Source organism: Ips typographus, linkage group LG1 (assembly GCF_016097725.1).
Source record: "Ips typographus isolate SLU linkage group LG1, UJ_Ityp_2.0, whole genome shotgun sequence".
In the NCBI taxonomy this organism is placed as follows: domain Eukaryota; kingdom Metazoa; phylum Arthropoda; class Insecta; order Coleoptera; family Curculionidae; genus Ips; species Ips typographus.
The window spans coordinates 28,140,287-28,152,947 of NC_138422.1; the positions used below are offsets into that span (position 1 = coordinate 28,140,287).

The 12,661-nt window shown below is 32.2% G+C and overlaps 1 protein-coding gene across 2 annotated transcripts in view; it reads left to right on the forward strand.

Moving 5' to 3' along the window:
- The window catches only part of RhoGEF3 (Rho guanine nucleotide exchange factor 3), a 164,561-nt gene that overhangs the window by 79,016 nt on the left and 72,884 nt on the right, over positions 1–12,661 (forward strand). For both annotated transcript variants that reach the window (XM_081995654.1, XM_081995655.1), the window contains one exon: positions 9,769–9,874. In XM_081995654.1, the coding sequence (XP_081851780.1) occupies positions 9,769–9,874 (106 nt within the window). The remainder of the gene's footprint in view (positions 1–9,768; positions 9,875–12,661) is intronic.

Sequence of the window (12,661 nt, forward strand, 5' to 3'; positions counted from 1 at the left end):
GGGGGTCACTTATCAATAATACGATTTATTATTGCGGTTGTCTCATTATGTCCCCATGATTTATTTTCCATGAAAATTAGCTTAGGTGAAAATTAAATACATTTTCTTGTCCATAATTACTCTTGCGGTTTTGGAGATACTCATTAACACTAATTTGAAGGTTCAAACCAGACAAAAACTCTAAATTTTTTGTCATTACAGCTAGAAGAAATTAGAACAGTAAAAAGATGATTTAAATTATTAAGAAAAAATGTTTGTGAGAACCCCCGTAGAGTTTAATATACAGGGTCATCCAGAGAATACTGAACAGAGCTTTGACAATCTTTATAATAGTTTATTGTACCTATTTATGTAAAAACCGACAAATAAACCGCCTAGGTTTTCATGGCGGAAACAATGATTTTACGCCCTAAGACTTTCAATCATTTTTCCGCCTCGTATCCCAAAATAACGGGCGCTAAAGCTTCAGAAAAGCCCGTCGTCATTGACAAAACAAACGAACCACACTTGTTGTTTAAACTTTTCCACTCAAAAATTACTTTGAGTGGATTATACCATAACGTTTTACCACCCAGTGAAACCGTGCGTAATACGTTACCGACTAATTACTCAAACTTTGTTCGCGTGCGTAATCTTCTTTCAGCCCTTGGAACGTAAACTAATTAACGTAACATAAGTATTGTTAATTTGAAGTTTTATTCATGTTGCATTTGACGTTTACGTTCACTTTTCTGGTTCTTCCTATAATTAAGTACGTATAAAGTAAAACTGTTGGAAGAAACGTAAAGTCATGATGACAACAACGCCACTAGTAAGTTTTTTGGTCACTCTGTAGACTGTTTCAACAAAGATTGTAGATTCAACTAATTTTTTTTTCTGATTTCAGTTGTAAATTGGGTATTTTCAGCGTTTTTTTATACCAGTTTTTAATAATTTGAACTTTTAATGACCCTGTATATTTTTACCAATATAAAGCTTTTGTATCATCTTTTCATCACCCTGTACAGTTTTTTATAGCCAAACTTTAAAGTATACGTTTAATTTAATACTTTTCTAGTGAAATGAAATCTGTCAATCAAAACAAAGAGAATCGGCCATTTTTGGCTGTCATTTCTGTCAGAACTGGTAAGTCGAAAAGGTTCTCATTGACAGCTTATAATTTGATGATAAGAGTATTTTGATATTTTTTTTTTATCATTCTGTATACTATCCTAGCCAGGTATTCGTTGTTTTAACAAATTTGAAGAAAAGCTGTTTTTATAATAGAGTTTCCATTTTAGTTGTTTTCCAAACAGCTGCTAAATTCGGTTATTTGCTCCTAAATTTAACTGAAAAAATTGGGAAATTAAAGTGATGTTATTGAAAAACTTCTGCCAGTTTGACAGCTTATGTTTCGGTTTTTTTGATAATTTGTCTTTTTTATGTCATTATGTTCACCTTTGTTTGACTGCTCTACAGGGTGGTCCAGTTTTAAATGTCAATAATTCGATAACCCATCAAAAAATAAGTTAACATACATTGTGCCATTTTTCTGAAAAAGGCTTCCTAAGGAAAATACAGTTCTTCAAATTTCACTTTAAAAAAACGTTTTTTTTTGTCATAACTGTCAGACCGTTGGATCAAATTTGGAACAAGCACTCTAGAAATTAATACTCATTATGAATGACGTTTGCCAAAATTCTCCAGAAGCGTAGATACAGGAAGATGGTTTTCATGTTTTTGTCTTATTTTCTACGTGTTTGGATATTTTTCAAAAATTACAGTTTTTTTTAAATTTATTGTTCACGATGAAAAATTAATTATCTCTTATACAATTCTAATTTGAAACTTTCGTTTACGAGATAATTCAGTTATTACGTTCAAAGACCCAAAACTAACCCAACCCAACTTAAAAATTGTCTTGGAAACGAAAAATTGACTTAAGAAGCCTAAAAAATTTTATTGTAGCCAGTTTTCATAGTTTCCAAATAAACTGAAATTCTTTAGTTGCGAAAATTGATTCAGAAAAGATAAAAATTTATTTCAGAAGCTTAAAAATTGTTTGTAACCAGTTTTAATACAAATCGATTTTCGATATTTTAGTCTTGAAAATAGTCTTAGATACAGGACATTGAAATTAGATTCATAACCATTGTCTTGAAAACTAACTTTTTCGTACCTTTTACTTTGCTTTTCATTTTCTTAGAATTCTGGACTATTTTTAGTGTTTCAAAACTGCTTTCAGCTTGGAAAATCGAAGTTATTGACATAGCAAACTTAAAAAAACTATTTTTACATTCTCTAAGCTTTCTTACTATTAAATCGACTTCTAGACACCTCAGTGCTAAAAATTCAAGTATTTCTTAAAAATCTAGAGTGTTTTTAGTGCTTTAAGATGCTTTAATACTATCTTTTGACTTATCAGGCCTAAAAGCCAGTTTGGACACTGTCCATAGTCTTGAAAATGTCATTTCAAGCTTCTTCACTATTAAATTGACTTCTACACTCATAGGTGCAATAAATTGTAGCATCTCTAAGAAATTCAGACTGTTTTTAGTGCTTTTTAAGACTGAAAAATCGAGTTTAAGACTATTTCCAAAAGTCAAGTTTCTTCAGTAATAAAAGTAAAAAAATTTGGTACCAAATGCTACGATATTAGTCTTGAGAAATAAAATACTCCGAAAATTTAATTTACTTCTAGTCTTGTTTCAGAAAATTGAGTTGTACACCAATTAAAGTCCTGAAAATAGACTTTTGGACTCTCTATAGTCCTAGTAAAGTTAGTTCTAGCCTTAAAAATCAACTTTTAGATTATTTTTAGTAGCAAAAAATTAGTTTCATGTACAATACAATCTTTGTCTTGATTTCCGGACTGTTTTTAGTTTTTACCGGGAAGGCAGTCTGAGAAAACGAATTATGAGACTATTCCTAGTAGTTAATAGCAAGTTTTTAGACTATTCAGTACAAATTTGGACTCTCACTTCAAGTCTTGAATGTTCAGTTTTACACTATAAAACGATTTTTTAAATTGAAATTTGGTGGGCTGTATCTTAGGAAACGTTTTTCAGAAAAAATGACATAATGCAAGTCAACTTATTTTTTGATTGACTAATGGTGAATTATTGACACACTGAAAACTGGACCACCCTGTATGTGTAACTTAACAATTATAAAATACTTAAAACCAATTGCACCGACATATTTAAGGGAGCCAAGTTTTAATATGACTGTGACATTTTGCACCTGACCTGTCACAGTCATATCACTTTTAGGAGAAAAAAAGTGCGATTTCTTGACTACTACAGTGTGATTTTTTAGATCAAGTTTAAAGCCGTTGGATTGTTTTTTGATCACTTTACTGTATAGTTTTATGACAAAATATTTAAGTAAAGTGACAATTTAAAAAAAATAACCTGTGGCTGTTCCTTATATCAATTTCAAGTTCTCAATAGATTACTTCTTGCTCACTCTGTATAGTATCAAAGACAGTTCAATTTAAGTTTGTGTTCATATTGTTTTTTGGCAAATTTTCTCCCCAAATCACCAGACAATCGGTAACGGCAACACTGTGTCCGACTTATTTCCCATCCAGAGGGGTGGAAAATATTGATTTTCCGAGGCTTCGCCGAGGACAATGGCGGCCGTTAACCGCGTGGTTGTTTTCCTTCGGATAGTCAGACATTTGACTGAATTTCCTGGGTTCAACGCGCTATCTTGCTTACTTTAGTTAGTTGTTTATTGAAAACAGTACACAAATGGACAATAATAACGTCGCGAGTTGGCTATCAGATGTGTCTGTTCGAGTTTCCGGGTAGTATGCTATTTCGCAATGAACTCTTAGTGGATTTCCTGGCTAGTTTATCTATGTAAGTCCTACATGTCGTTTATTTTTAAATTTTTCAGTTAGTAAAGTAAAAAAAGAAGTGAGTGGCTAACTGTTGCTATGTAGCTGTAAGGTTAGGGGCTACAAAGGTCGTGACCTTCTGTGACTGAATACAGTAACCAAAGGCAAAACAAAGAGCTATTTCAGTTGAAGTTATTGACTTTTCGATGTTCGAGATTGTAAAATTTTAATCCCAATCAAAAGGCCACGTCTAAACGGACTCAAGTGTAGTAGTATTTTAGGAAACACTCTACTAAAAGATCAATCCTGTTTGTTTTACGACAACCTTTTTAGGACTTTTATTTATTAGAGGGTGTTTTATGATCAAGAAGAATACTGAAGGACATAAAAGCGACTATAAGCAGGTTTTATGTGCTTTTTTATTGACGTTAACGAGCTATTTTGCGTTAATAACCGTTAGCAAACCAATTTAAACTACACTCTTATCAGACTATTATTGGAAAAGACGTTGCAATAATCAATTTGATTATTTGAATTCCACTTAGAAATGAATTTAACTGAAGCTGATTTACGGTTCTATGTTTTAGTCAACGTTTGCAAAGATATGCAGTGGAATAGTTGAATTTTGGAAGAGAGACAGAAAGAAAGCAAGCAATGTCAAAATTGTACTCATGAATAACAACAACACAGAAAGACAGCAATATAAAAATATAGCAAAACTGAGGTACAAAGCCATTTCTATTCAAGCAAGTATCAGAACCGTACTGTATTATTTTCGTTCCACCATAAGTCCTAACTTAACCTAATCTGGCTTAGAAAACTTATGTGGTGCTGATTTTTTTACATGATCGATCAGAAACATTTATTACTTACTTTTTATCAAAAACCACCCTATTACGTTTTACCCTGTTTACTAAAGACAAAACAAATTTCACTGAATTTGACAGTTTTTACCTCAACAGCCTCTAACTCGGTTATTATGATACTTACAGGATGATTCAATATATCAATTTGTAGCTCTTGAATTCCTTTTCTAACCACCCTATATAGTGTCTATAGTAAACGTAAGTGTTGACATGTCAACAAATTTTAACTGTGTGTAATAATTTTATTGCCTTTGAATTGATAAAATTAAATAACAAAACGAGTTAATTGTAAGTAATAATTAATAATCATGGAATTAATTAATAAACTAATATAACATTTTAGGTGCATCTTCATCTCGAAATGCAGCTTCGATCTTATCTAAATTTTGTAAACAAAGTTCACTTGTGTATTCATTCTTTAAAGTAAAATATCTATGATTTAATAATTTCAAAATTTCTTAAGTTTGAACATTGAATTTTTGAAGTTTTGGCAATAAAGTTTTCAATTTAAATCCCTACCTGTTTCTTCTAGAACTTGGAAAGTAACTTTTTTTTCAGTGTTTTGTTTTCGTTTCATCCTGTAACTTGCCAAGCTGAATTTTATAAAAACTCTCTACAATTTTAATAACGACGGTTGTTATTTTAGTGAAATACATAACCAAAAATTAAAAAAAGATTTGATTTGGAATTGAAGATTTACTGTTTGATTTGATTTTGAAGTAGCTTGACTTGAGCTGTTTTAACATTATCTCAATGTAAACTTGTCAAGTAAAGTAGTTTTTCTGAAAAGTACTGAAAAAATCAAATTTTTCGCATTAAATATGTGTGTTATTTGCGTTATTTTTTCAGTTTGTAATCTTCGAAAATATGTCAACATATCGTAGAAAGGAAAAAACATTAAAACACTGTCTGAAGGAATAAATATCGTTTTTTGTCAATTTGATTCCTAAAAGTAATACATTTTTTCAATAAGTATTTCTAATTACATTGGCAACTTTGTGGATATGACATACCACCGTAATTTTACTAGGGAATGTACAGGGTGGTCCAGTTTTAAATGTCAATAATTCACCATTGCATGGCCCATTAAAAAATAAGTTGACATGCATTATGTCATTTTCCTGAAAAATGCTTCCTAAGAAAAATACAGTCCTTCAAATTTTTGTGTTTTTTGTCATAACTGTCAAACCGTTGTAGCACTTATGAAATTAATACTTATTATGAATGGCGTTTGCCAAAATTCTCCAGTAGCGTAGATACAGAAAGATGGATTGATTCTTTACGTCACTGGATATTTTTCAAAAAATTTAGTTTTTTTTACTTTACTTGTCCAATTTGACAAAATAAGTACCTCTTATAAAATTCTGATAAAGACTTTAGTTTTGAAAATTGACTTAGAAACCAGTAAGTTTACTTTGAAACGGTGAAAATTGACTTGAGAGGCTTCAAAATTGTCTTTTGACCAGTTTTCACAAATTGAAAGATTTTAGCCTTGGCAATTGACTTGGAAACTCTGAAAATTGTCTTGAAAGGCTTAAAAACTGTCTTTGTAGTCAGTCGTTATAGTTTTCAGATAAGTTGAAAAACTTTAGTAGTAAAAATTAGGTTGTAGTCATGAAAAACTACTTTATCTACAATTTTTTACTACAAATTCACACATTTCAACCTTGAAAATGGACTTGGACACCAAAAAGTAACTCTAAACCAATGAAAAGTGACATCAAAAGCTTAAAATTTCCATTTGAAGTAAGTTTTCATAGATTGAAAATACATTTCAATATTTTAGTCTTGAAAATAGTCTTAAATACAGGATATTGACATTAGATTCATAAAAATTGACTTGAAGACTAACTTATCAGGTTGGTTTAGTTTGCTTTTGATTTTCTGGACTATTTTTAGGGCTTTAAAACTGCTTTCAGCTAGGAAAATCGAGTTTTAGGATTACCTTCACCAAGTTTTTGACATAGGAGACTTAAAAAACTATTTTTGCATTTTCCATAGGTTTAAACATGCCATTTCACGCTTTGTCAGTATTAAATTGACTTCTAGACGCTTCACTTTTCTTTAAGACTGAAAAATCGAATTTCAAACAATTTTTTATAATAAAAGTTAAGTTTCAGACTCTTGATTGATGAAAGTAAACAATTGTGGCATTAAATGCTACGATATTAGTCTTAAACACTAATTTTTAGAATCAAATTAGTCCAAAAACTTTTCGTGTGGTCTAACTGAAAAAATGCTAAACGACTAACTCAAATCGGTTCAAAACTATCACTTTGGTATTTCAAATTAAATTAGTTTGCCTTGTTTCAGGACTGTTTGAATTTTTCGTTTGTACCCCCTGAAAAGTTTAAATTAAAAAGTGCTTAAATGAATTTGCAGCTTTGCAATTTTTTACCAGTTAATTATAAAAAGGTCATAGAAACTTAGGTTATTTTGGTAATTCTGTTTATAGCTATAATAGTAAAACTCGTATGTCACTCTGCCAAACAACAATAAAATCCATCTCAAATGTTTTTTTACTTTTGGTCTTACTTATTTCTTTCTGTACAGTTTTGTAACGTATGAAACAACTTGAATAACAAGAGCAAACTGTTGAAACAAACACGATCTTCAGTAGGTACATTATAATGGTAGTTTTAATGAAAATTGTTATTGGATTTAGGGTCGGTTGTCCCTATTAACGCTCTAACGCAACATTCTCTTGCCGTCCTAATTGTCTTGTTACGACCAGTTTGCTTTAATGAATGCGTTATGGTGGTTTACTTGTCGCCACCAATCGTTGACCAGTTAAAATTTAGTGCGTATTAAGTCCATTTCGAGCTTTAGGTCTAACAAGTTTTAGGTGGACAACTGTCATTTGCACTTCTACGAAAAGCAGTGTTTTGATACACCCAATATAAAAAAACACATTTTGTTGACATAACTCCAAAGAAAACAGTCTAGTGCAAAAAGTTTTCATGCTCCTTTCAAATCGTAGCATTCTGTGTAAGTGTAAAACAAACTCTGGATTCACTTTTACCTTGATGTTCAGACAAATATTCTTTGACGTTTAATGTAGAAATTAGTGAAAATAAAAAGGATTACATTGTCACTCAATCAAAAACAAACTGTCTGGTAAAAATAACCGAAAGAAAGGTCAATCGACAAAGCAAGGGCAAATCGCCCTCCATCGTTCTGGAACAAGGGCGAGCTAACTTTAGTTAATGGCAATTTCGACAAAATTAGCTTTACCAATTAGATTCCCCTATTAACCCAATTTACTTCTTTTCCTAGATTAAATTGTTTTTTTTACTGGCAGTTTGTTTTAGTTAAGGTGTTATAATGGTTAGTCTAACCTTACAAGGTATTTAAAACGTAAAACAAAATTCTGAACAAATAACCTGTTGAATGTCCTCTTTAAGAAATATCATAAACCATTTAAATTTCGTGAAAATAAGTACCAAAAAATACAAATAGATATTGGAAAAAGTGATTTAAACCTCTTGAAACAAATTTTGTAGCTCTTGATGACGGTTTATAACCTAGAAATATGTCTAAAAAAGCTTTTTAAAAAGACCATTAAGAAAATCGTTTTTGTGGATGAGACTGGCCTCTAAAAGACAACTTGTGATTTCTAGACACTGTTGCCAAATTTTTTTATTTTAATCATGTCTCATTGCATTGTTGCGTCATCTTATTTTTGTATAAATTTCCCTATAAACTCTATGAAAAGTCCTTTAGCCATCAGCCTCTACTGTTTGATGAATTGATTCTTAGTTTCTTGGATTAGTAACCGTTTGGCAACATTGCAGTGATCATTCTTTTAGTAAAAATTCACGGATTTACTGTCAAAGTTTAGCCTTTTTTGATTATGCCAAAATTCAAAGCAAATTTTTTGGCACCGTTCGCTTTGATCCAAAATAATTGGAAATCTAGTTAAGACGTTGAAGTTTTCAGAAATAAGACCGTTGCTTTTTGGCCATTTTACAGATTCCAAGATCTGCTTCCAATCGAATTTGGTACACCCTATATAAATGTCCGTTTTTGCAATCTGAATATGTATATTATTTATCAAACGGTTAAAATTAAAAAATTCCTAGCCCTCATACATTTACACAATCACGTAGTATATCTACCTAATATAGTGGTGCTAAATATTCAGGTGCATGCAAGTTAATCTGGAGCACAAAAATAAAAATAATCCCGTAAATTACTTGGCGCCTAACTCTTTCTTTATGGATTAATTTAGTTTTACGAGCTACCACGGAAAAAAAACACGAAGTAGTCATCTCCTGTGTGGGCTAAAAACAATGGAAAATTGTAGTTCAAACGCCCTTTTGATGCACTTGTAGCGAATTACTCTATCAAAGTGACACATCACGGCTGGAAAACATGACGATGAGCTGGCATAAGTGAATAATGGAGGCTTATAGAACATTAATCATTCCAGGGACAAAAGCGTGAATTCCCTGTTTGTTGCCATGCAAATAAGTGGATGATATTTGCACTTGTCCCATTTATATACTATCATTTTTTTAGCTTGTAACTATTGCGTAATTTAATTTTTGCAATCAATCACTTTATATACAAACAGAATAACCTACTTGACTGATTACTTGTCATGTTTGAAAGATGGTAAATAATGTTTAAGCAGGCTGTTGCTGTGAAGGTTAAAAGGTGAATTGTACAAAAAGGGAATGTCAAGTTTACTGAACCTTACAGAGTAATCCTAAAAGCTTCGGCCACAAATTTCCAAATGAACCGTTCAGAATTTTCCCGTCTGGTACACAAAAACCTAAAAACAGAAACCCGTTAATCAAATCATGTATAACTTTTGTCAAATTCTACACCCCCTTGACCCAGAAATTTCAATTTATCTAAGAGGCTTCGCTGATTTTAACGAGACGAGAAAACTAAAATTAGATCAGCGGGAGAGGGTGTCAACCTCGGGGCGTATAGAAAACTTCGAGGCATAATTTACGTTAACTTGCGAAACTTATATACGAGAACGAGGATTGAAACTTAATAGGGCTGGGAAACCTTAATTACTCGTGGTGCTAAAGCGAAGGGTCTGAATATCTGTTTGTTTGGTTTCAGCGGTCAGATTCCTTGGAGGAGACAGGGCACCGAAAGCTTGAGTTCCTCGCCCGGAATTGTTAGGAAGATTCCAACACCAGAGGTTGCTCATACCGCACCAGTTACTGTAAGTAATCATAATTTAATTACGTTGCCACAAAGTGCTTCTAAGTTGCTTTTAAACAAATGAATAATGTTGTTTTTTTGTAGGAAAGCCAAAACATGAGATGGTGTAATAATGTAAAAGAATAATTGTCTTCTTCTTCATCTTTGTTGTAGAATTGCATCTTGCCTGCGCCAAAAACCTTATGAGTAGCAATTTTCAATTTTTTGTTAATTTAAATGACAGCTGAGATATCAGAAAAAGTCGAATTTTTACAAATTCTTTGTATATCCGAAACAAAATGATAACAGCCCAATTCTGATTGGACCAGCACACCAAACTCGAAAATCTAGCCAGTAACACCTTTGTTTCTATTACCGTTTGCTCTGTACGCCATTAAACCAACGAAAATTGGTCACCCTGTACATATTACAGATAAAACTGACATCAAATAATCAAGACAAAATATTCAGACAAAACATCGTGCAGTGTATCTAAATTCAGTTTGAATTTCGTTCTGCATCATTCTAAATTGAAACTAGTTCCAAATTTCAATTTGAATACAGTAAAATTTGGCATCGTTGGAAAAATTCAGCCAATCAAAAATTCATTTTCAAAAAAGAGCAGTTTGGTGGTCATTGCCCCTGGTTACTTAGGCAACATTATAGAAATACAGTTCTAAATAAAATTTTGTCAAAAAATCTGTTTTGCAAAAAATTTGGCAAAAATCTGCTCGCTAACGAGGAAAATGTCAATTTGGCAATACTGCAGAACTTTTCAAGAATTGACAGTTGACAATACGTTTAGCAACTTTGAAAAATCTACATTCAAATTGCATAAACTTTAAAATTAAAAAAAAAAAAGTTTTAAAATTTGTAAAATTTTGTTAAAAACCAGAAAAATAGAATCAGATCAGCTGTTTTCTGTTTAGGATACATTTCTTGACGTAAATTACTAGGTTTGGGGTAAACCAGAAAATCTTAAATTTTCAAATGTTTTTTTTTATCCACTTTTGTTATTCTGAACGTTATTAGCAGAGTCCGAATTGAAAAGCACGAAAATTCTGAAAAATAGCATCAAAAAAGCATAAAAATCTTTCAAAGATGCATTTTTTTTACTTTTTTTGATTTCAAGTCTTAGAAATTTTTTGAAGCTTTTAAACTGCTTTAGAAGCATACGGAAGATTTTAGACTGTTTCGAAAACTTAACTTCTTATTTAACGACTTAAGCAACATTTGGAAGGTTTTTGGACAGTTTAAGCATATTGAAGGTTCTGGAATGCTTTAGAGGCATTTGGAAATTCTTTAAACGGTTCTAGAATTTTTTGGAAGCTTTTAGACTGTTTTTATATCTTTTGGAAGCATCTAGAATAGTTGAAGAGCATTTGGAAACTTTTAGACAGTTTTGGAAGGCTTTCGACTGCTTGGAAAGCATTTTGGAGTGTTTTAAAATCTTTTTAAACTATTTGAGGAGTATTTGATAGGTTTTTGGACAATTTAAAGAGCATATGAAAGCTTCTGGTTTTTTTGGAGCTGCTAGACTAGTTGAAGAGCATTTGGAATCTGTGAGGCTGTTCTAAAAGCTTTTGAAAGCTTCTAGGCTATTTTGTAAGCTTTTGCAAGGCATTTTGGAGCTTCTATAGTATTTTGGAATATTTTTACATTTTTTAGACTACTTACATTTTTTACATCTTTTACTTTATATAAGATTACAATCTACGTTGATGTTGAAGTAATGAAGAAAGTGAAATTTAGAGAAGAAATGCTTTCCAGAATTGTTCAACAATTTTTTCTCGTCAACTGACTCTGTTTTCCAGTTTTAAAATGACTGGTACTGGGAAATCTTATAACTGGCTCTTTTAAGAGGTAATACAGACTGAACTGAACTTTTCTAAGGTAAAAAACAAAAAAAATCACCAACTAGACGAATAAAAATATATTTGTTAAATACCAAAACTAGAAGAAGGTTTCAGAGGCCTCTGGCAATTCAAAATGGTTGCCAGAGGCCTCTGGCACGTTAAAAACCATTCATAGTAAGCTTCAGAAGGTTTCAGAGGCCTCTGGAAATTCAAAATGGTTGCCAGAGGCCTCTGGCACGTTAAAAACAATTCATAGTAAGTTTAAGAAGGTTTCAGAGGCCTCTGGCAATACAAAATGGCTGCTAGAGGCTTCTGGCACGTTAAAAACAATTCATAGTAAGCTTAAGAAGGTTTCAGAGGCCTTTGGCAATACAAAATGGCTGCTAGAGGCTTCTGGCACGTTAAAAACAATTCATAGTAAGCTTAAGAAGGTTTCAGAGGCCTCTGGCGATTCAAAATGGCTGCCAGAGGCCTCTGGCACGTTAAAAGCAATTCATAGTAAGCTTAAGAAGGTTTCAGAGGCCTCTGGAAATTCAAAATGGTTGCCAGAGGCCTCTGGCACGTTAAAAACCATTCATAGTAAGCTTCAGAAGGTTTCAGAGGCCTCTGGAAATTCAAAATGGTTGCCAGAGGCCTCTGGCACGTTAAAAACAATTCATAGTAAGTTTAAGAAGGTTTCAGAGGCCTCTGGCAATACAAAATGGCTGCTAGAGGCTTCTGGCACGTTAAAAACAATTCATAGTAAGCTTAAGAAGGTTTCAGAGGCCTCTGGCAATTCAAAATGGCTGTCAGAGGCCTCTGGCACGTTAAAAACAATTCATAGTAAGCTTAAGAAAGTTTCAGAGGCCTCTGGCAATACAAAATGGCTGCTAGAGGCTTCTGGCAAAAGACTGTATTGTCCAATTAGACAGTAAATGAACAAATTTAAAACTGGCGTCATTTTGAAACAAAAA